The sequence below is a fragment of the Suncus etruscus genome, chromosome 3 (assembly GCF_024139225.1).
Source record: "Suncus etruscus isolate mSunEtr1 chromosome 3, mSunEtr1.pri.cur, whole genome shotgun sequence".
In the NCBI taxonomy this organism is placed as follows: Eukaryota; Metazoa; Chordata; class Mammalia; order Eulipotyphla; family Soricidae; genus Suncus; species Suncus etruscus.
The window spans coordinates 154,304,124-154,328,359 of record NC_064850.1 but is presented as its reverse complement, the minus strand read 5'-3'; the positions used below and the strand labels follow the sequence as shown (position 1 = coordinate 154,328,359).

The 24,236-nt window shown below is 42.1% G+C and overlaps 2 protein-coding genes across 3 annotated transcripts in view; one reads left to right on the top strand and one right to left on the bottom strand.

The window, feature by feature from the left end:
* KCTD1 (potassium channel tetramerization domain containing 1) overlaps positions 1-24,236 on the top strand; it is an 802,770-nt gene that overhangs the window by 304,704 nt on the left and 473,830 nt on the right. The window lies entirely within an intron of this gene.
* PSMA8 (proteasome 20S subunit alpha 8) overlaps positions 7,840-24,236 on the bottom strand; it is a 29,257-nt gene continuing 12,860 nt past the window's right edge. Inside the window, exons 3-7 of the mRNA XM_049769583.1 lie at positions 22,284-22,408; positions 16,185-16,307; positions 11,829-11,948; positions 11,654-11,716; positions 7,840-7,932 (exon numbers count right to left, since the gene is read on the bottom strand). Of these exons, the coding sequence (XP_049625540.1) occupies positions 7,840-7,932; positions 11,654-11,716; positions 11,829-11,948; positions 16,185-16,307; positions 22,284-22,408 (524 nt within the window). The remainder of the gene's footprint in view (positions 7,933-11,653; positions 11,717-11,828; positions 11,949-16,184; positions 16,308-22,283; positions 22,409-24,236) is intronic.

The following is a 24,236-nucleotide window of genomic DNA, read 5'->3' as shown; positions in this document are numbered from 1 at the left end:
GGGGCTGGAGAAATAGCATGGAGGTAAGGCGTTTGCCTTTCATGCAGAAGGTCATCGGTTCGAATCCCGGTGTCCCATATGGTCCCTCGTGCCTGCCAGGAGCAATTTCTGAGCGTGGAGCCAGGAATAACCCCTGAGCACTGCTGGGTGTGACCCAAACACACACACGCGCGCACACACACACACACACACACACACACACACACAAGTTCATCTCTTTTCAGGCGCTAGAGAAACTACAGCAGATAGACTCCTTACCTTGTACACAGCTTATTCTGATTCCATCCAAAGTACCCCCATATAATCCCCCTGTGCCCACCAAGAGTGATCCCTGAGTTCAGAGCCTGGAGTAAGCTCTGAATACCTCCAGGTGTGACCCAAATGCAAAATAATAATAATAATAATTTAAGAAAAAGAAATAAGTTCAGGGCTGGAGAGATAGCATGGAGATAGGGCATTTGCCTTGCATGCAGAAGGACAGTGGTTTGAATCCCGGCATCCCTTATGGTCCCCCGAGCCTGCCAGGAGCAATTTCTGAGCATAGAGCAAGGAGTAACCTCTGAGCACTGCCAGATGTGACCCCAAAACAACAACAAAAATAAACAAACAAACAAAAACAAGAATAAAAAGAATTAAGTTCATCATTTTCAAAGCTCTACAGATATCTGATTCTGCATATGTTCCACACTGTTCCTGGGTGAAATAACTTGCATGAAAAATAAAATAATATAATAGCTATTTTAAAATATTTTCTAAGTGAGCAAATTCAATGGGACCATGCAACATTTTTAGTGAGTCAAGGAGTATAGTAAACAAAATGTTGGAACTGCTATTTACCAACTAGACAAGTTGTATTTTGGTTTTTTCTCTCTCCATATGGTACTCCAATAAATACTTGTGAAAGAAGGCTGAGATTTTACTCTGCGTACTCTCAAAACTTCAGTTCTCTTTATTTAGACATAGGAATAGCTTCAATGAACATGGAATTGAAGAGCAAGCACCAAATGATTTTGGAAGTTTTTATACAATTCCTCCAAATGTTTCTTTTTCTCCTTGAGTTTGCATACATAAAAATTAATACTGGCATTATCATAAGAGAGCCTTGAACGGATGGAGGTTTTACTATAATCTCATTCATAGCACCATTGATGGTCTTTTCATAATCAATTCAGAGACCATATGAATGCTGAGGATAAAACCCAGGTGGCTGCATGCAAAGCAAAAGCCCTCCCACTGTGCTACTGCTCAACCCCCTGTAGATAGTCTTTTCATAATCTCAGATTTTTTCCTTAGCTTCTTTTTTTTTGCAAGTTCCACCCTTCTCTGGTGGGGGCCTTGGATTTCCGCATCTGGATGGTATTTCAGTCTCTCCAAAGAACTCAGGATTTGCATGTCAAAGTAATGTGGTCTTGGGGCCGGAGAGATAGCATGGAGGTAAGGTGTCTGCCTTTCATGCAGAAGGTCATCGGTTCGAATCCCGGCGTCCCATATGGTCCCCCGTGCCTGCCAGGAGCAATTTCTGAGCGTGGAGCCAGGAATAACCCCTGAGCACTGCCGGGTGTGACACAAAAGCCACAAAAAAAAGTAATGTGGTCTTGATTCCTTTGGGCTACTTTAGGGCCAGCCAATATCTTCTTAAATTTTATTAGAAATACATTACCTGCCACCACCATGCCCCATATACCTGCAACAGAACTATCTAGTAGTTGAGCACCCCTAAACTGCAACAGGACATACATGATAATAAGAGCCCATCTCATGCACCTTTGCCAAGCTGCAGAAATTGTGTGAGCCTTTCTTTGGCTATGAGTTTTGAGACAATATTTTTGTACCCTTTGAAGAATGCTTCTTGTATGCTGGAACATTTAATACCATTTGAAATACTATTCCAGCTAAAACTAGAGATATTTTAGTTGTGGTTGGTTTGGTTTGGGAGCCACGCCTGGCTCTGTGCTCAGAGGTCACTCTGAATCTATGCTTGAGAGATCCAGATCTGAACCTATGTATGTATCCCAGCCGCAGCTCATGGCAGCTCATGTCAAGCAAGTGCCTTAACCTCTCTGACCCCTGGAGAAGGTATTTAAAAATGATTTTTCAAGATGGCTTATATTAACCCTCATCTTTTTGGGTTGTTGTTGTGATTTTGGGGGCCACACCCAGTGGTGCTCAGAGATTACTCTTGGCTCTGTGCTAAAAAATCATTCCTGGCAGGCTTTGGGGACCATATGGGATGCCAGGGATTGAACCTGGGTCGGCAGTGTGCAAGGCAGACACTTTACCCACTGTGTTATCACTCTGTCCCATCGTCCTCTTCAAAGCTAAATGTGCCCAAAGGTAAAGAAAAACTGCAATACAGATGGCTGAGTATGTTGTTCCTTTGACATCACTGAGGCAGCAAATTCTACCTAAGAAGTTAAAATAGCTATCTTTGTTTAACAAATTGTTTACTACTAATCTCTACCATCCCAGAACTACTTCGTGCATCTCAATTGATTGAAAGTCTTGTGAAGGGGCTGGAGAGGTGGCACTATAGGTAAGGTGTCTGCCTTGCAAGCGCTAGCCAAGGAAGGACTGCGGTTCAATCCCCCAGCGTCCCATATGGTCCACCCTAGCCAGGGGCAATTTCTGAGCGCTTAGCCAGGAGTAACCCCTGAGTATCAAACGGGTGTGCCCTTCCCCCCCAAAAAGAAAGTCTTGTGAAGATTCAGAGATTTGTTCATGAAGAAGTTTGCATACTTGGGGTCCAGAGTCATAGTACAGTGGTCAGGGTTTCCTTGCACACAGCTGAACATGTTTTGATCCTTAGTTTCCCATATGCAAGAAGTAATTCCTGAGCAGAGACAGGAGTAAACCCTGAGCACTGCCAGGTGTGGCCCTCAAACAAAAACAAAGCAAAGATGTTTGCATGCTTTTCTGTACCTCATCCATGAAGGTTACTCAGACCTTCTTTAGGAAACTAAGTCAAAGTTAGGAGTTTTTGTCTGGAAATTGGGCTAGTAAAAATGATCAAATGTTGGGCAGGTGTAATATAGTACAGTAGGTAAAGTATCTGCTTTCCATGCAGCTGATCCAGGTTCAATCCCTTGCATCTCATATGGTCCTCTAAGTACCACTCGGAATACAGAGCCAGAAATAACTGCTGAGAATCATTGGGTGTGGTCCAAAAACAAAACAAAACAAAACACAAAATAATATTCAAATGTTCTTTGTTAATCTTCAGAGATCTCTGTTTCTGTCTGTATGTTTCCCATTCCTGTTTTGTGTATGATATTTTTTTTGTGAATTTTTTTCTTAACCTATGGGTGAGAATATAAAATAAAAATTTTACTGGGTAAAATATTTAATTGGGGTGGGCATTGGGGCCACACATGGTAGTGCTCAGAGGCTGCTCCTGGCTCACTTCGGGGAGGTCGCACCTAGTAATCTTGAACATCCTGTGATGTAGGGGATCAAACCTTGGAATTCCACATATAGAGCATACTCTCCTGCCCTTTAAGCTATCTCTAATGGTGCTCAGGGTTTACTCCTGGCTATTTATTATTATTTTTTTTTTGAGCTCAGGGCCCACTTCTCACTTAAGTCCAAGGATCACTCCTGATAGGCTCAGGGCACCATCTGTGGTATTGGTAACTAAACCATGGTCAGCTGTGTGAGAGGCAAGAATCCTACCTGCTAAACTATCTCTCTGGCCTTTAATATTTTTTAAATTTTATTTTGTGTTTAGACCCTGTGATTTTTTTAACACTTAATACAGTGTCAGGTAAACAATGTTCTAACTCTATACACAACATCACTATCAGTGTACCAACCACCAAGGCCACTCCTACTATTGCTTTTTAGACTTAAATTTGGGGGAAGGTTTGGGCCACACCTGGTAATGCTCAGGGGCTACTCCTGGCTATGTGTTCAGAAATTTTTTTTTTTTTTGTGGTTTTTGGGTCACACCCGGCAGTGCTCAGGGGTTATTCCTGGCTCCAGGCTCAGAAATGGCTCCTGGCAGGCACAGGGGACCCTATGGGACGCCGGGATTCGAACCGATGACCTCCTGCATGAAAGGCAAACGCCTTACCTCCATGCTATCTCTCAGGCCCCCGTGCTCAGAAATTGTGCCTGACTCAGGGAACCATATGGGACACCAGGGTTCGAACCTAGGTCCGTCCTAGATCAGCCGTGTGAAAAGCAAATGCCCTACTGATTTGCTGTTGCTCCGGCCCCTAGACTTAAAAATTTTTAATTATTATAGTTTGGACCATATGTTTACAATAATTTTATGCTTGTGTTTGTTTAGTTTGTTTATGGTTCTTGGGACACACTTAGAAGTGCTCAGGGAGGGGCCGGGCGGTGGCGCAAGAGGTAAGGTGCCTGCCTTGCCTGCGCTAGCCTTGGACAGACTGCAGTTCGATCCCCCGGTATCCCATATGGTCCCCCAAGCCAGGAGCGACTTCTGAGCGCATAGCCAGGAGTAACCCCTGAGCGTTACCGGGTGTGGCCCAAAAACCAAAAAAAAAAAAAAAAAAGAATTCCCTTCTATGTTGGTAATTGCTATTGCTAGTTTCTTGGGCCGGGAAGGTGGCGCTAGAGGTAAGGTGTCTGCCTTACAAGCGCTAGCCAAGGAACGGACCGACCGCGGTTCGATCCCCCGGCGTCCCATATGGTCCCCCCAAGCCAGGGGCGATTTCTGAGCACATAGCCAGGAGTAACCCCTGAGCGTCAAACGGGTGTGGCCCAAAAAAAAAAAAAAAAAAAAGAAGTGCTCAGGGAGGGGCCGGCTAGGTGGCGCTAGAGGTAAGGTGTCTGCCTTGCAAGCAATTGCAACCGCGGTTCGATCCCCCGGGGTCCCATATGGTCTCCCAAGCCTGGGGCAATTTCTGAGCGCTTAGCCAGGAGTAACCCCTGAGCATCAAATGGGTGTGGCCCGAGAAACCAAAAAAAAAAAAAAAAAAAGTGCTCAGGGATTACCCCTGACACTGCTCTCAGGGGGATCAGTTTTTTTTTTTTTTTAGTTTTTGGGTCACACCCGGCCGCGTTCAGGGTTTACTCCTGGCTCTATGCTCAGAAATCGCTCCTGGAAGGCTTGGAGGATCATATGGGATGCCGGGATTCAAACTGCCATCTAAGGCAAACCACACCCGGTGACGCTCAGGGGTTACTCCTGGCTATACACTCAGAAGTCACTCCTGGCTTGGGGGACCATATGGGACGCCGGGGGATCGAACCGTGATCCGTCCAAGGCTAGCGCAGGCAAGGCAGGCACCTTACCTCTAGCGCCACCGCCCGGCCCCAGGGATCACTTTTTTTTTTTTTTTTTTTTTGTGGTTTTTGGGTCACACCCGGCAGTGCTCAGGGATTATTCCTGGCTCCAGGCTCAGAAATTGTTCCTGGCAGGCACGGGGGACCCTATGGGACGCCGGGATTCGAACCGATGACCTCCTGCATGAAAGGCAAACGCCTTACCTCCATGCTATCTCTCCGGCCCCCAGGGATCACTTTTGATAGCGCTTGGAAACTATATGGAATGCTGGGATCAAACTTGGTTGGCTGCATGGAGGTATATGCATGATTGTAAGTAATGTATCAAGAGTACTAAGGAGGACCCAGAGCGGTGGCGCAAGTGGTAGGATGTTTGCCTTGCACGTGGCTAACTTAGAACGGACTGTGGTTTTTTCCCCGGTGTCCCTTAGGGTCCCCCAAACCAGGGGCGATTTCTGAGACATAGCCAGGAGTAACCCCTGAGTGTCACCGGATGTGGCCCTACCCCCCCCCAAAGAGTATGAGGAGTCATGACATATTCATTTCAATAAAGCATAAAAATGTAGACATTGGGGCCAGAGCCGTGGCGCAAGCAGTATTGCGCGATCCCCAGCTTCCCAAATGGTTTCCCAAGCCAGGAGAGATTTCTGAGTGCATAGCCAGGAGTAACCCGAGTGTCACCGGGTGTGGCCCAAAAAGCGAAAGAAGACATTGCTTCCTGCCATGTCTCTATATATGCATACTGAGGCAGATAATTATGAAATTCATGGTTTTTGTTTCCCCTAGGTCAGGGGTCGGCAAAACAGGCAGCTCTCTTTTTTTTGTTGTTTTTGTTTGTTCTGGGGCCACACCCAGTGATGCTCAGGGGTTACTCCTGGTTATGCACTCAGTTCAATCCCCAGTACTGCATGGTCCCTCAAGCATTTTGAGAGACCCCAGAAAGCACTGACCTAGTATCACAGGGCCTGAGCAAAACAACCTTTTCAGGCCCTAGAACTGAATAGGAATTTGACCAAAGATGGATGAACATGAGTGAGGGGGCCTTGTCAGGTCTTTATCTCTCTTAAAATTTTGCCTTTGTTTCAGAGCACAGCACATTGGGCTAAACTCCTGACTTGGAGTTCAAGGAATACTCCTATTAGTACTCAAAGCACCAATAGTTCTTACGGCAACTATTTCTTTTCCTTACAGATTTTTCTTATCTCTTCTCAGCTTTTCATTCTTCCGTAAAAAAATTCAGTCTCTCTAGGAGCTGGAGTGATAGTATAGTGGGTAGGGCATTTGCCTTGCATGTGGCTGACATGGGTTTGATCCCAACATCCCACAATGATCTCCTGAGCCTGCCAGGAAATACCCGAGTGCAGCCATATGTAGCCCAGAAACAAGTCAAAAATGTTTATTTAGTTTTTTAAAAGAGTATTTCAAAAAGATTTATCTTTAAAATAATATGGAATGTGCACCTGTGTTTTTATGGTTATTAATATGGATTTTTGGGGATGTGTTGGATCACACCCAGCAGTGCTCAGGGGTTACTTCTGGCTCTATGCTCAGAAATCACTCCTGGCAGGCTCAGGAGACCATATGGGATGCCGGGATTCGAACCACCGTCTTTCTGCATGCAAGGCAAATGCTCTACCTCCATGCTCTCTCTCCAGCCCCTATTAATATGTCTTAAGTAATATAATCTCATTACAGGCACTAATTACGCTTTTTCTTGTTGCATTATTTTTGGGCCACATCCAGCAATGCTCAGGGGTTATTCCTGGCTGTGCACTCAGGAATCACACCTGGCGGTAATGGGGGAATTATATGGGGTACTGGAGATTGAACCTGGGTCAGCTGCATCCAAGCCAAGTGCCTTACCTATAGTACAGCCTTTCCAGCTCCAAAGGCATCCTTTTTAACAACTTGGATGAAAACCCTTCTGTTGGCAGGAATCAATTTTTATAGATTTTGTGTTCACCTAACAAAGCATCTAACACAATGCTAAATATTTGATGGACCATGTAACAAATCATATATACTTGACATAATTAAAATTTCCAATTAATTTCTCTCATTTGCATACAGAGTATATTCATCTGCTTCTATAAATAAAGTAAGCGATTACCATACTTTTTTTGCGATTACCATACTTTAATTAATTGGATTAGGTTATTAATATGTTTCATGAACAACACTGCAATTATAGATTTTTTTAAATAAAAACAACTAGACTTTTCTTTTTATTTGAGATCCACTGGGCTGAACTCAGGAGCTACTCCTGACTTGGTGTTCAGGAATTCCTCCTAGTAGTACTCAAAGAACCTTAAAATGTGAAGGAGTGAATGGGGTTCCAGCATGCAAAGCCAGGAGTTCCTGAGTATAGGTGAGTGTGGCCCAAAATAAAAAAAACCAAACTATACCAAAACAAACCAAAATAAATCCACAAAAATAACAAATAAATAATAAAAATAACAATAAACAATAACAATATTATTAATGATAATAAGTAATAATAAAAACAAATAAATGAATAAAATTTAATTTACTAAATAATTCTAAGGGCTACAACAAAACGTTAAAATTTCCTATTATTCATCATAAGAATTAGCTAGTCTTCTTTGATTTTTTCTTCTCTACTTCATCTTTTTCTTTTTCTATTGCAGTTACTTGTAATTCAATTTCTTTGGCACTAAACATCTGAAAAGACAAAAAAAATTGCACAAATAATTTTTAATTATAATATAAAGATTCTCAACTGCATTTTATAATCCCATATTTTCTAATATAGATATTTTATAATAGCAAATAAACAGTGTTATGGTTCAAAAGTTTCAAGAGCAACATTGATATAACAATCATGAACAGAATCAGAGTTCTACATCATTTTCAATGTTCCTGTGCCAAATAAAAAGCATAGGGGAGGGGCCGGAGAGATAGCATGGAGGTAAGGCGTTTGCCTTTCATGCAGAAGGTCATCGGTTCAAATCCCGGCGTCCCATATGGTCCCCCGTGCCTGCCAGGAGCAATTTCTGAGCATGGAGCCAGGAGTAACCCCTGAGCACTGCCGGGTGTGACCCAAAAAAAACCAAAAAAAAAAAAAAAAAAAAAGCATAGGGGAGTGTGGTACTGTAAGATATAGTCTAAATATGCATATAATGCAGAGAAAAATTTAATGCAAGGATTATTCTAATAAATCTTGCAAATCTTAGGCCCTCCATGTTACCCACTATGTGATTCTTTGAGTTTAACTATTTTGTCAGTCAAAAGAATTGTTGAGAGGGCTGGAGAAATAGCACAGGAGGTAAGGCACTTGCATTGCATGCAGTTGACCACATTTTGAATCCTGAGCACCATAACTGGCCTCCTGAGCACTGTCAGGGATCATTCCTGAGTACTGAGCCAGGTATAGCCCTAAAACACCATAGAGAGTGGTGTTCTCCAGGCAAACAAAAAGAGGTAGGAAAATAATTATTTATACTGTTTAGTAACACAAGGTAGACATTTAAAAATTTATTTTATTTAAATCAATTTCCTTTTATTTAAAACAAAATGGCAGCAACTTGCTCAATGAAACAAATGGATCTGCTAAAACTTAACTCCTGATCCATCTAACTCTTTTGTGCTCTATTCACCACACAGCCCATCCTAAACTACTATGTGGAATGACAGTATAACTTTGTTGCCAGTCTATATACCTTTATACCACTCCTAAGTAAAAATATCTGTCCTGGGGCTGGAGCAATAGCACAGTGAAAAGGCATTTGCCTTGCACGCAGTGGATCCAAGATGGACCCATTTGATTCCAGGTTATCACCTATTGTCCCCTGAGCCTGCCAGGAGCGATTTCTGAGCTCAGAACCAGAAGTAACCTTTAAGCACTGCTGGGTGTGACCAATTTCCTTCCCCAAATCTGTCCTGTCACTATATTACTGTATCTATTATCTATCTATCTATCTATCTATCTATCTATCTATCTATCTATCTATCTATCTATCTATCCATCCATTCATCCATTCATCCATCATCCATCCATCCATCCATCCATCCATCCATCCAGGTGTGCATATATGTAAGTGGTGGGGCTGTAGAGATGATTCTGTGGGGACACAACTTTGGTGATTCTGTGACCCTGTGATATTGATATAACTCTTTTTGGCTCCATGCTAAGAATAACAATTTGGCTGACTTCATCTCCATACCCCAGGATTATTTATGTGGGCAGACTCTACAGCACTGTTCCATTTCTTTGGACACTGCAACTTTGCTGCTGCCCTACTATGGAATCACACCTCCCCCCCTTGATTGACTAATGAAAGTGAATACAAAGTTAAAATGATAGTAGCAACAAAGGCCAAGAGAATAAAATCACCATAGCATCACCCAATTCTAAATTTCAAACTATTTCCACTTGAAATATTTTCCTTAAAATAAAAAGCATAAGGGGCCAGAGTGATAGTCCAGTGAGTAGGGTATTTGCCTTACACATGGCTGACCTGAGTTTAATCCTCAACATTTCATATGGTTCCCTGAGCACTACCAAGAGTAATTCCTAAATACAAAGCCAGGATTAACCCCTGAGTATTGTAGGGAAATAAAAAAGAAATGAAATAAAAGGAAAAGCATATATACAATAATCTGAGTATATAGCTCATATTATTTTCATTATTTTGAATTTTTTGTTTGTTTTTTGGGGGGTCACACCTGGCAGTGCTCAGGGGTTATTTCTGGCTCTACACTCAGAAATTGCTCCTGAGGGGGCCGGAGAGATAGCATGGAGGTAAGGTGTTTGCCTTTCATGCAGAAGGTCATCGGTTCGAATCCCGGCTTCCCATATGGTCTCCCGTGCTTGCCAGGAGCAATTTCTGAGCATTGGAGCCAGGAATAACCCCTGAGCACTGCCGGGTGTGACCCAAAAACCAAAAAAAAAAAAAAAAAAAAAAAAAAAGAAATTGCTCCTGGCAGGCACGGGGGACCATATGGGATGCTGGGATTCGAACCACGTCCTTTTGCATGCAAGGCAAACGCCCTACCTCCATGCTATCTCTCCAGCCCCTCTTTGAATTTTCTTTTTAGTTTTAGGGCCACACCTAATAGTGTTCAGGGCTTATTCTTAGCTCTGTGCCAGGTGTCACTCCTGGCAGATTTGACAAACCATAGGATTGACTGTAAGTGCCTTATTCACTAGACTATATCTCTGGCCCCACTTTGAATCTGTACATTATATTCATACCCTAAGAGAGCTATTTACTATGTACTAGTGACCCATATTTCAAAAGCTCTTTGTTCAATTAGTCTTCTATCACAATATTCTGAACTATTGATCCCTACACCATTCTGAATCATTAATTTTTCATCTAGCAGTTTTGTGTTGTTGTTGTTGTTGTTTTTGGTATTTTGGGGCCACACCAGTGGTGCTCAGGTGTTACTCCTGGCTCTGCGCTCAGAAATTGCTCCTGGCAGGCTCAGGGGACCATAAAAGATGCAGGGGATCAAACCAGAGTCCGTCCTGGGTTGACCACATGCAAGGCAAACACCCTACTGCTGAGCTATCGATCTGGCCCTTATCCAGAAGTTTTAACCGACAATTGACAAAAGGTATACAAATGATAACAGTACTTTTAACACAAAGAAGCATGGCCAAGTTACTGCACTATGTATTGAAATTTGTCTTTCTGACAAGTTACCTAAGGATGGCTCAGTTGCACAGTGATAGTCTTGCAAGCTTGAGGAAACAAGTTTGATTCCAGGCGTCACATGTGCCAGATACAGTCCCAGTAACTCTGATACTACTATCAGATGATATATCTGATACCATTAGATATAGATTCTAGAGCAACTCCAGAATTTCAGAGCACTTCCAGAAGTAACCTTAAGCACAAAGCCAGGAGTAGCCTCTGGTGTCCCCCCCCCCCCCAATTGAAATGAAATAAAACTCTATTTAGCAAAGAGTAACTTTTTTTTTGTTTTTTTTTTTTTTTTGTTGTTGTTGTTTTGTTTTGTTTTTGTTGGGCCATACCCAGTTGGTGGTCACTCCTGGTAGTAATAATGGATCATGTGGTGCCAGAGATTAAACCCTGATCTCCTACATAAAGAATGAGCTTAACCTAAATCCCCAAAGAACTATGTTATTCTCACTCCTAAGGAAACTGGATTAATGCAGATTCATACTAAATGTTGTAACCTATTTGTGAAATATAGTTCTCAGCACCTCTACATCTTACTCTGGGAAAGGTATTGTTTGCAATAAATATCTACAAACTAGCAAATATTAGTCTCCAGAAACAAAACATCCATTATATAATAATGAATGCTAACAGATATTATAATGAGTGTAATAAAGTTTTACAGATGTCAGAAACATTTATACTTTATATTATATATAAAGGTACTCATTTTTCCTCTTTGATTAATGACTTACTTTCAAAGGCTGATTTCTTCTTATTATAGCAAGCTCAATATTTTTCCCACCAGACTGGACAACCTAATGTAAAACAAGTGCGATATCAGAACCATTTCAGCAAATTTTATGTTGTACTAAGCAAGTAGACAAGGAAAAATATGCCTTTCTGAATATGCTTTATCAGGTCACTTACTTCTAGCAAAGCTCTTATTGCTAATTTGATAGCTTCATTGTCACTTGCTATCGCATCTTCTGTGTAATTCTTTTCAAGAAATTCTCGAACGGTTTTAGCACTTCGGCCTATTGCGTTAGCCTTAAAGAAAAGATAATTATGAATTACATTACATTCTAAATGAATTTATCATTACTAAGTAAAAGTTAAAGGTTTAGGGGGCCGAAGAGATAGCATGGAAGTAAGGCGTTTGCCTTTCATGCAGAAGGTCATTGGTTCGAATCCCAGCATCCCATATGGTCCCCCAAGCCTGCCAGAAGTAATTTCTGAGTGTGGAGCCAGGAGTAACCCAAGTGCTGCTGGGTGTGACCCAAAAACAAAAAACAAACAAAAAGTTAAAGGTTTAGTTTTTCCCCAGTATTCCCTGCTAAGTAAAAGTGATAGGTTTCAAAACCTAGCAAACATTTCAGAACATCATTTCATTACTCTAAGAATAATTTGTCGGGGCCGGGCGGTGGCACTAGAGGTAAGGTGCCTGCCTTGCCTGCGCTAGCCTTGGACGGACCGCAGTTCGATCCCCCGGTGTCCCATATGGTCCCCCAAGCCAGGAGCGACTTCTGAGCGCATAGCAGGAGTAACCCCTGAGCATCACCGGGTGTGGCCCAAAAAAGAATAATTTGTCATAGTGGCATTAATACTCTCAAATATGTCAATGTTAGATCCCAAATGATGCAAATATAACAATGCCATATGTCCTGGTCTATTATTCTACTGGCTCCTGTCATTTAAAACCAGAAAAAATTAAAAGGATTGTAATTCCAAAAGATATGGACAGGAATTTTCAATATTGTGAAAAAGGAGAAGATAAAAAAGAAGTTAAACAATAGTAATAATAACAAGAAAGTTGTTTCCATGAAAGAGATTGCGGCTAATTTTCTTTATTTGCTGCCGCCACCACCACCCGCAGATAATTTTCTTAAAACAGGGGCCGGAGAGATAGCACGGAGATAAGGCATTTGCCTTTCATGCAGAAGGTCATCAGTTCAAATCCTGACGTCCCACATGGTCCCCCGTGCCTGCCAGGAGCAATTTCTGAGCATGGAGCCAGGAGTAACCCCTGAGCACTGCCGAGTGTGACCCAAAAACCACACACACACACACACACACACACACACACATACACACACACACAAACCCAGAACAGAAGGTGGGGGGGGTCACTTAATTTTGGTGCATGATTACAAATGAGAAGGACTTTTATTCCCCACATTTCATCTGCTCTGTTGAAATTTTCATCAGATGAAGGAAAAAGTAAAAATAATTTCCAGATTCATGGTTATATGCAGCATATGGCATATTCTTTGAATTAAATAAGCAATAATCCTATCCCTAGCATTAGTGATAACAACAGAAAATGATAAGAGGAATTTATCAGGCATGCTGCCAAGCATTTCACTTGTACTATCTTATTAAGACATGGCAACAACAAATAGATACTCTTTCTCACCACGGTTCACAAATGATGAAATGGAGGGTTAGAGAGGGGGGAAATTGAGCTTTTTCAGCTGAGAACTATTGATATTTTAGTCTGTATAATTCTATGTTGGTAGGTAAGGCAGGTGGGCTGCTCTGTGATTTTTATGACTAGCAGCCTCTATCCACTAGATGCCAGCATACCCACCCCCCTACACTAGATATGTCAACCAAACCTATTTCCAGATATGGTCAAATATTCCTTAAGGAATCAAGGAAGGAAGGGAGAGAGGGAGGGAGGGAAAGAGAGAAAGAGAAAGGAAGGGAGAAAAGACTTTTGATGCAGAAGTTAGAGGGATAGTTCAATAGGCTGGAGCACATGTCTGCATGCAGAGGACTCAGATTTTTACCCATAGCACTACAAGGTCCCCCAAGCACCACCAACAGTAGATGGCCCAGGAGCCTGATGGAGTCCCTGAACATTGCTGAGCATGATGTGAAAATAGATTAATGGGACCCGGAGAGATAGCACAGCGGTGTTTGCCTTGCAAGCAGCCGATCCAGGACCAAAGGAGGTTGGTTCGAATCCCGGTGTCCCATATGGTCCCCCGTGCCTGCCAGGAGCTATTTCTGAGCAGACAGCCAGGAGTAACCCCTGAGCACCGCTGGGTGTGGCCCAAAAACAAAACAAAAAAAAAATAGATTAATGATGCAATTATGAGAGTAAATAGAAGATGGCAGGCTTAAAAACATTTCAAAAAAGACTGCAATAATTTTGTTTAGAACAAATATTTGGAAAACACAAGAAATACAACACACGGGGCCGGGCGGTGGCGCTGGAGGTAAGGTGCCTGCCTTGCCTGCGCTAGCCTAGGATGGACCGCGGTTCGATCCCCCGGCGTCCCATATGGTCCCCCAAGAAGCCAGGAGCAACTTCTGAGCGCATAGCCAGGAGTAACCCCTGAGTGTCACAGGGTGTGGCCCAAAAACCAAAAAAAAAAAAAAAAAAAGAAATACAGCACATCTAACTTTTTTTCTTTTTGGTTTTTGGGTCACACCCGGTGGTGCTTGGGGGTTACTCCTGGCTCTGCATTCAAAAATCACTCCTGGCAGGCTCAGGGGACCATATGGGATGCTGGGAATCCAACCAGAGTCTGTCCGTGATTGGCTGAGTGCAAAGTAAACACCCTACCGCTGCACTATTGCTCCAGCCCCCTATATAACATATTTTTTTCTAAATTTTTTTTATTAAATATATTTTTATTTAAGTAACATGATCATATTTGGGTTACAGTCATAAACCGAACACCCCCCTTCACCAGTGCAACATTACCCATATAACATATATATATTTTTGTTTTGTTTTTGTTTTTTGGGCCACACCCGGTAACGCTCAGGGGTTACTCCTGGCTATGTGCTCAGAAGTTGCTCCTGGTTTGGGGGACCATATGGGACACCGGGAGATCGAACCGCGGTCCGTCCAAGGCTAGTGCAGGCAAGGCAGGCACCTTACCTTTAGCGCCACCGCCCGGCCCCCCATATAACATATTTTTATTGGCATATAAAGAATCCTTATTTGCAGCAGGCAATTCCAGCTTCCCTTTAACAACTAAATATCCAGATAAGTTAAAAGAAAATGTGTAGCTGATACAGTATTCATCTTTTTTTTTGAAGGTTACAAATATTTTTATTAAGGCAAGATAAAGTAATCAGTCTTCATATTTTCCAGTGCCAGGGTCTCATACATGCCAGGAAGACACTTTACCAAAAAGTCCCTGGATCCAGTATTCTAATATTGGTGGAAAGAATACAATCAGGGGGCTGGAAAAACAATTCAAGAGATTAGAGCATGTGCCTACCATGCAAGAGACCAGGGCTTGATTCCTGGCACCACCCAAGCATTGAACTGAAAGCAACGTTGAGTACCACTGGTTCTGATCCTCCTCCCATCAAAATAATAAAATCAAATTATAATATAGTCATGTATAATCAACCTCGTTAACTGGTTTATAAACTAGTATCTAAGGATGAGGGGAGAGTGATAATACAGGGATTAAGGTACTTGCCTTGTATACACCAATCCTGATTCAACCCCTGGCACCATATATGATTCTCTAAGATCTGCTAGGTGTCATCCATGATCAGAGCTCAGAGCTTATTAAGTATAAGTTCTGAGCACCACTTGTTGTGCCCCATTATTTCCCACCCCAAATCCAGTATCCAAGTATAGGTACGTTAATAAAATTATCCCATTAATAATATTATAAAGAGAGGCCAGAGAGATAGCATGGAGGTAGGGTGTTTGCATTGCATGCTTCGTTTTGAATCCCAGCATCCCATATAGTCCCCTGAGCCTGCCAGGAGTAACCCCTGAGCGCAAAAAAAAAAAAAAAAAAAAAATCATAAAGATCATGATAGACTTCCTCTCTAATTTATTTGGCTTTCAACAATAGTAAAATAAACTATGACATTATTTAAACCTTGGGGGGGCTGAAGTGATAACATAGTGGCAGGATATTTGCCTTGTATGTGACCAACCCAGGATGAATGGTGATTTCTGAGTGCAGAGCCAGGAGTAACCTGAGTGCCGCTGGGTATAACCAAATACATTATTCTTCTGGTATGTCTCTGAAAGTGAAAAATCATATCTGGGGCCGGAGAGATAGCATGGAGGTAAGGCGTTTGCCTTTCATGCAGGAGGTCATCGGTTCGAATCCCGGCGTCCCATATGGTTCCCCGTGCCTGCCAGGAGCAATTTCTGAGCCTGGAGCCAGGAATAACCCCTGAGCACTGCTGGGTGTGACCCAAAAACCCCAAAAAAAAAAAGAAAAAGAAAAAGAAAAATCATATCCAGTGCATGTAACAACTCAACTTTTAAAATACATTAACAAATTTATGACTCACCTTCCAAGCATGATATGTACCAGAGGGATCAGTTTGATACAATCTTGGGATACCATCATCATCAAAACCTACAATTAAGGCAGAAATACCAAAAGGTCTTCGTCCATTGCTTTGAGTATATTTCTGTAAAATAAAATAAAATGTTTTCTTAACTACTTAATGTTTCAGGTCAGACAAAGTATAATAATATTAATTATCAATAATAAATTCTAATAGTAAATGAAATATTTCTATCAAAATGATCTTTTGGGAGTTTGAGCCACACCTAGTGACACTCCAAGATTATTCCTGGCTCTGTGTTCATTTATTATTCCGGATGATAAACAGGAAACCATATGGGACAACGGAGATCAAACCCAGGATGGTCACATGCAAGGCAAATGCCCTGCCCGCTGTACAATGGCTCTGGCTACAAGATTTTCTTATTAAAGTTATTTTTAGCTAATCCCAATCTATAATCAAATTTTATGTCTATCGAACCCAGTTGGTCATATGCAAGGCAAGCATCCTGTCCACCGAATTATCTCTCTGGCCGCCAAATCAACAAATTCTGAGACAAGTTGAAGCCCAGAACTAAAGCTGTTGGCAAATTTAAGGTCTGTGGTCAGACAGAGAGATAGTACAGCAGGTAAGGTATTTGACTTACATATGGCTAACCCAGCTCAGTGCTTGGTACTTCATATAGTCCCCTGAGCCCAGTCAGGAATGAGTGCAGAGCCAGGAGTAAACAAGGAGCACCACAGGGTGTGGCCCTGAAACAAACAAAAAAAATGAACTGTGTAAAACAGCTTTATCTAGCCTTTTTCTTACACTTGTCTGTGTGTTATATTTATTTAAAGTTAAAATGTGGGGCCGGAGAGATAGCACAGCGGTGTTTGCCTTGCAAGCAGCCTAAGGTGGTTGGTTTGAATCCTGGCATCCCATATGGTCCCCCGTGTCTGCCAGGCACTATTTCTCCGCAGATAGCCAGGAGAAACCCCTGAGCACTGCCGGGTGTGGCCCCAAAACAAAACAAAACAAAACAAAAAAAAGTCAAAATGCGATCAGACTGGAGAGATAGTATAGTGGGTAGGAATCCTGCTATGTATGCTGCTGATCCAGGTTTGATCCCTGACATCTCATATCATCATCCCTGAACTTTACTCAGGAGTAATTCCAGAGTGCTAAACCCAGAGTAAGCTCTAGGAACTGCAGGGTGTTGTCACAGAACCTAAATTAAAAAAATGTAAAATAATTTAATAGACATTTTAATAAGTCACTAAATGTGAATGGAAATAGTTAAGCTAGAAACTTAAGCTATCATCTGATCCTATATTAATATTTTAACATTATTTAAACATTGTGGTTTACAAAGTTGTTCATATTACAGGCAGATAACATTCCAACAGCAATTCCATTAATCAGTATGATCTCTCCTCATATTAGAGAATTCCTAATGTTCCCAGTTTCCCATCCCCCACCCCAAACCTGCCTCGTTAGTGGGCATCAAATTATTTTCTATTGCCTATTACAACAAAATGGCTAATGAAATTAATTAGAAAATACTTCAGCAATGGGGCCGGCGTGTTGGCGCTAGAGGTAAGGTGTCTGCCTTGCCAGTGCTAGCCTAGGATGGACCGCGGTTCAATCCTCCGGCGTCCCATATGGTCCCCCAAGCCAGGAGCGACTTCTGAGTGCATAGCCAGGAGTAACCCCTGAGCGTCACCGGGTGTGGCCCAAAAACAAAATAAAACAAAACAAACAAACAAACAAAAAAGGAAAATACTTCAGCAAAAGAAAATTCGTGAAAATTGTTATATCTCACAATGAGGTCAAGGGCCCGGAGAGATAGTACGACAGCGTTTGCCTTGCAAACAGCCTATCCAGGACCAAAGGTGGTTGGTTCGAATCCCGGTGTCCCATATGGTCCCCCGTGCCTGCCAGGAGCTATTTCTGAGCAGACAGCCAGGAGTAACCCCTGAGCACCGCCGGGTGTGACCCAAAAACCAAAAAAAAAAAAAAAAAAAAAAAAAAAGAAAGTCATTGCCTGAGGGATTACTAAGATGTGTGTTCATTAAGCATTCTGTGTTATATTGTTATATTGGTTTTGTGTGTGTGTGTGTGTGTGTGTGTGTGTGTGTGTGTGTGTGTGTGTGTGTGTGCGCGCGCGCGCGTGTTTTGTTTTCGGGTCACACCCAGCAGCGTTCAGGGGTTACTTCTGACTCAAGGCCCAGAAATTTCCCCTGCCAGGCTCGGGGGACCATATGGAATGCTGGAATTCGAACCACCGTCCTTCTGCATGCAAGGCAAATGCCTTACCTCCATGCTATCTCTCTGGTCCTGTTTGTTGTTGTTGTTGTTTTCTTTTTTGCTTTTTGGGCTACACCCGGCGAGGCTTAAGGGTTACTCTTGCTATGTACTCAGAAATCGCTCTCGGCCTGGGGGATCATATGGGATGCGGGGAGATTGAACCTCAGTCCATCCTAGGTTAGCTGCTCGCAAGGCAAACACCCTACCACTTGCACCATCACTCTGCCCCTGTTATATTGTCTGTTGAGCTTAATTGGCTTCTATGCTACTTTCCCATCTAATTTGGTGTGTTTCTTTTTTGTTTTGTTTTGTTTTTTGGGCCACACTTGTTTGATGCTCAGGGTTTACTCCTGGCTAAGCGCTCAGAAATTGCCCCTGGCTTGGGGGACCATATGGGACGCTGGGGAACGAACCGCGGTTGCGATCTTTCCTTGGCTAGCGCTTGCAAGGCAGACACCTTACCTCTAGCACCACCTCACTGCCCCCCCCCCTTTTTAATTTGGTGTGTTTCTACTGGGTTGTCAGATTTGTGGAATTTGGAGGCATGATGTGGCTGTTTCTATGAACCAACTTCAGGATCTGTAGAACTAGGTTAATGGTTTCAGTGCTTGGCTTGGTTTACATGTCTTCCGAGATTAGTGGTGAAGCTATAAAGTTGGGCTCTTGTTTACATGGTGGAAGCTGTGAGATGTGGGTGTGGCAGTTGGAGCTTCAGACAGTGGGGGTTGAAGGGTCCCGCCCCAAAGTTCCCAGAATTCTCAGCCTGTAAATCAATATATCTGGAATTTCAAATCTGTTTGGCATCTCTGCAGAGATGACACAAAACAGTAAAGTTGAGCCATTTGCATGGCTTGCATGGCAATTGGGTGTAGGTAGGCATGGCTGCCAGGGCTTCAGCAGGGCAGGGATTCAATCTGCACCCCTTATGAGTGTGCCCAGAGTTTTCAGCCGGAGACCAGTGTACTAGTGAATTTTAGTGGCATGACTTGCATCTTTTCTGAGATTAGTGGTGAAAGTGGGTTGTTGCTTAAATGGTGGTAACTGTGGAATCCAAACTTAAACTTTAACAAATAGAGTTTATGTCTTAATTCCTCTATATCTCCTAAATGGCTTAGTTCAGACTAAGGAATAAAGTTGATGGTTTATATATTAGAAGAGAGACATTTTTTACTTATTAATGTTTTTGTAATTTTTGGGGGGACCATAGCTGGCAGTGCTCAGGAACTACTGATACATGATGCCTGGGAAATGTTTCTGGAGGTATTTGAGGGATCACAAGTGCCCTATCCGCTGTACTCTCACTCTGGCCAATGATGTGTATTTTTTTTAAGTGTTCAACCCTAAAATCAAAAGGGAAGCCTAAAAAGCTCATTGAAGATCTGGTATATATGATACCCTAAACATTTTTTCTTTTCTTTTTTTTTTTTTTTTGGTTTTTGGGCCACACCCGGTGGTGCTCAGGGATTACTCCTGGCTATTTGCTCAGAAATCTCTCCTGACAGGCACGGGGGACCATATGGGATGCCGGGATTCGAAACACCTCTGGTCCTGGGTTGGCTGCTTGCAAGGCAAACGCTCCACCACTGTGCTATCTCGCCAGCCCAAATAGTTTTTCTTATTTTTTTTATTACAGTTTAGTAACATGGTTACTTGTGAATTGCTTTTGAATACTGAAAAATCAAAAGTAAAATAAAAAAGGGAGAAAAGTAGAACAATTATTGGATGACTTTGCAAATGAATTAAATTTTAAAATAGAAACATTTTGTAAATGTAATTTAAGGTGCCAGAGAGATAGCACAGCGGTAGGGCATTTGCCTTGCACACGGCTGACCTAAATGGGCAGTGGTTTGATTACCAGCATTCCATATGGTACCCTGAGCCTGACGGGAGTGATTTTTGAGCACAGAGCCAGGAGTAACCCCTGAAGGCAGCCAGGTGTGACCCAAAAACCAAAAAAAAAAAAAAAATGTAATTTAAAACTTTAGTATACTGAGGCTAGAGAGATAGTTCAACCAACTGAAAACATGCTTTGTGTATAAGAGGGTTGTGTGTGTGTGTGTGTGTGTGTGTGTGTGTGTGTGTGTGTGTGTATTGATCCTTTGCACTGCATTGTCTTTCAAGCAGCTTTAGGAGTAACCCACAGCACAAAGCTGGGAGTAGCCTCTGACTGAACACCACCAGGGGTGGCCCTAAACCAAACAAATGGGAAAGCGATAAAATAAATTAACTACAACTTTAATGTCTAGAATAACCTAACCAAGATTATTTGCATGAACAAACGTAAATAAAGTCTATGTCAGTAAGTGTTCTACATGTTTCAAATATATTTTTTGTTTCAAATATATTTAACAAATTATCATAACAGTTATTTTATATATCAGAAAATAGAGGCAAAATAGACTAACTAGTTTGCCCAAAGGCATTAGCTAGGAAAAAACAAAGCCAAGATTCATATCTCAAAATTCTGGCTCTTGAGGACACATTCTTAAGCACTCAAGAGCCTGTCAATAGGAAAGATAGTTTACACTAGGAGAAATGAAAATAGCAAACCATGTGGAAAAAAAATCAACCACACTACTAATTATAAAATACAAATTAAAACAGCTATTACAGTTCTATGTTATACTTATTTGCAAAATAAAAGAAAAATGAAAAACCCAATGCTGATGATCCTTCAGGGATACATTTATGCATTGCTGGTTACACAATAAAAATTGGTTCAATCTTTTTAGAAAGCAATTTAGCTACACATAACAAGAGTCTTAAAAACAATTACAAACTCTAAGCTAGTAATCCCATACTGAAAATTAATTTAACAGTATAATTCAAAAAACAAAAAGAAAAAGTCTGACAAAGACAGAGTAATGTTATTAAAGCAGCAAATTGAGGAAAAAGGGAAAGAAACAGGAAACAACCTAAATAATTACCAGATAGGAATTATACTATTAAACATACAGATTAAATAATAAGTATAAAGACTATGTTGGCATATATAATGAAGACACAAAATATTAAGTGAAAAATACTGTGATGATTACCTTAAAGCAAAATTATATATCTAAAGTGAATTCAGAAATCAGATACAGAATAGTTTACTAATGTTAAGGATTTTGTTATGAACAAATCATGGGTATTTCCTTGGTAAAATTTAAAAAATGGGGGGCTGGGCGGTGGCGCTAGAGGTAAGGTGCCTGCCTTGCCTGTGCTAGCCTTGGACGGACCGTGGTTCGATCCCCCGGCATCCCATATGGTCCCCCAAGCCAGAAGCAACTTCTGAGCGCATAGCCAGGAGTAACCCCTGAGCGTCACCAGGTGTGGCCCAAAAACAAAAACAAAAAATTTTAAAAAATGGTTCCTGGGGCCGGGAAGGTGGCGCTACAGGTTAGGTGTCTGCCTTGCAAGCGGATGGACCGCGGTTCGATCCCCCGGTGTCCCATATGGTCCTCCCAAGCCAGGGGTGATTTCTGAGCACATAGCCAGGAGTAACCCCTGAGCGTCAAACGGGTGTGGCCCAAAAACCAAAAAAAAAAAAAAAATAAATAAAAAATGGTTCCTAATACAGAAGTATAGAAATTCCCTTATAAGTTTAGATTTATGGCGCTTTCAAATTTTAGTATAAACTTCCAGATTTTATCTTGATAGCAATTTCCAGTGATGAAATTAATTCATCATTAAGATAGTATGAAGTAGGAGAAAGAACAAGAAATTTAATAGATTAATGACTAGGATGATGGTAGCATTACTATGTATGATAGGACCCATAAAGATGGGAAAGGAGAAAACTTTAAATCTGTTGGCCTATGGACTCACCTGCTTTAAGGTTGCAATGAAGCGAGTTATATATTCCACAGTGACTGGGTCCTCAACTGTAAGTTTATGACTCTGGCATTCTACACGGGCTCTGTTTATTACCACTCTAGCATCCGCAGTCAGTCCTATTAATGAAGTCAAGACATTACAAAAAGAAAGATTTTTCTCATCAATAGCTTTAGCAATTAAACTATGAAAACTTTGTAACATTCTTTGTTTTTGTCATATATATATCAATTATAAAGAACTTATAAAAATAGACTATCATTTGTAAAATGAGTATCATTTTGATTTATTTTCTTAAAAACTTAATCTGGGACAGAAGCGGTGTCGAAGCAGCAGGGTGTTGCCTTGCACTCAGCTGACCTAGGATGGATCCCCAGGCATCCCATATGGTCTCCCAAGCCAGGAGTGATTTCTGAGTGCAGAGCCAGGAGTAGCCCCTGAGCGTCACCGGATGTGGCCCCAAAACAAAAAAACAAAAAACAAAAAGAAACTTAATCTGATTCATTCTTTTTTTTTGTTTTGTTTTGTTTTTTTTTTTGTTTTTGTTTTTGGGCCACACCCGGCGGTGCTCAGGGGTTTCTCCTGGCTATCTGCTCAGAAATAGCTCCTGGCAGGCACGGGGGACCATATGGGACACCGGGATTTGAACCAACCACCTTTGGTCCTGGATCGGCTGCTTGCAAGGCAAACACCGCTGTGCTATCTCTCCGGGCCCTGATTCATTCTTTTTTACTTTGTTTTTGTGTTGGGGTTACTCCTGGCAGTGCTCATCATTTTCTCCTGGCTCTGCTCAGAGATCACTCCGGGCAGGCTCATGGTAACATAATGTGATGCTGAGGATTAAACCAGGGTCAGCTGAATGCAAGACAAATGTCCTAGCCACTGTACTCTTGCTCTAGCCCTCCTTATTTACATTGTGGGGGGGGGGGCACTCAGGGATTATTCCTGCTCTACACTGAGAAATTACTCCCGGCAGTCTTGTGGGACCATACAGGATGCCAGGAATCGAACCTGGGTTAGCCTCATGCAAGGCAATTGCCCTTCCCACTTATTTACTTTGTTGTTGTTATTGTTATTGTTATTATTATTATTATGTTTTTGTTTTGGGGCCACACCTGATGGCACTAAGGGGTTATCCTGGCTCTGCGCTCAGAAATCACTCTCAGCAGGCTGAGGGAACATATGGGATACCGAAATTGAAAGTAGGTCGACTGTGTGCAAGGCCAATGTCCTACCCACTGTGCTACCACTCCAGCCCCATTAGCTTTTTTTGTATTTTATTTTTTGGACCACACCTGGTGAAGCTCAGGGGTTACTCCTGGCTCTGTGCTCAGAAATCGCTCATGGCTTGGGGAACCACATGAAACGCTGAGGGATAGAACCATGGTCTGTCCTAAATTAGCATGTGCAAGGCAAAATGCCTTACCACTTGTGCCACTGCTCCGGCCCCTTTTTACTAATTTTTTTTTTAAAGAAAGCAATATTGAATGGTTTTATAAGAAAACAAACAAGGGGGGCCGGGCGGTGGCGCTGGAGGTAAGGTGCCTGCCTTGCCTGCGCTAGCCTAGGACGGACCGCGGTTCGATCCCCCGGCGTCCCATATGGTCCCCCAAGCCAGGAGCGACTTCTGAGCACATAGCCAGGAGTAACCCCTGAGCGTCACCGGGTGTGGCCCAAAAACAAAAAAAAACAAACAAACAAACAAAAAAAAGAAAACAAACAAGGGGTCAAATCCATAGTACAAGGTTAAGACGCTTGCCTCACACAGACCATAATTTGAATACCCCACATGTGGTATACAAGGTGTAAATGATACTAGTGAAGTAAGATTCCCAAGATGTAGAAGTTATTGAGGTCAGAGTCGCTGGTGAGGTAGGATCCTGGTTATGTAGAGTGCTCACAAGGAAGCATCCATCAGCCACAAGGAGAATAACTCAGTTTATTGTT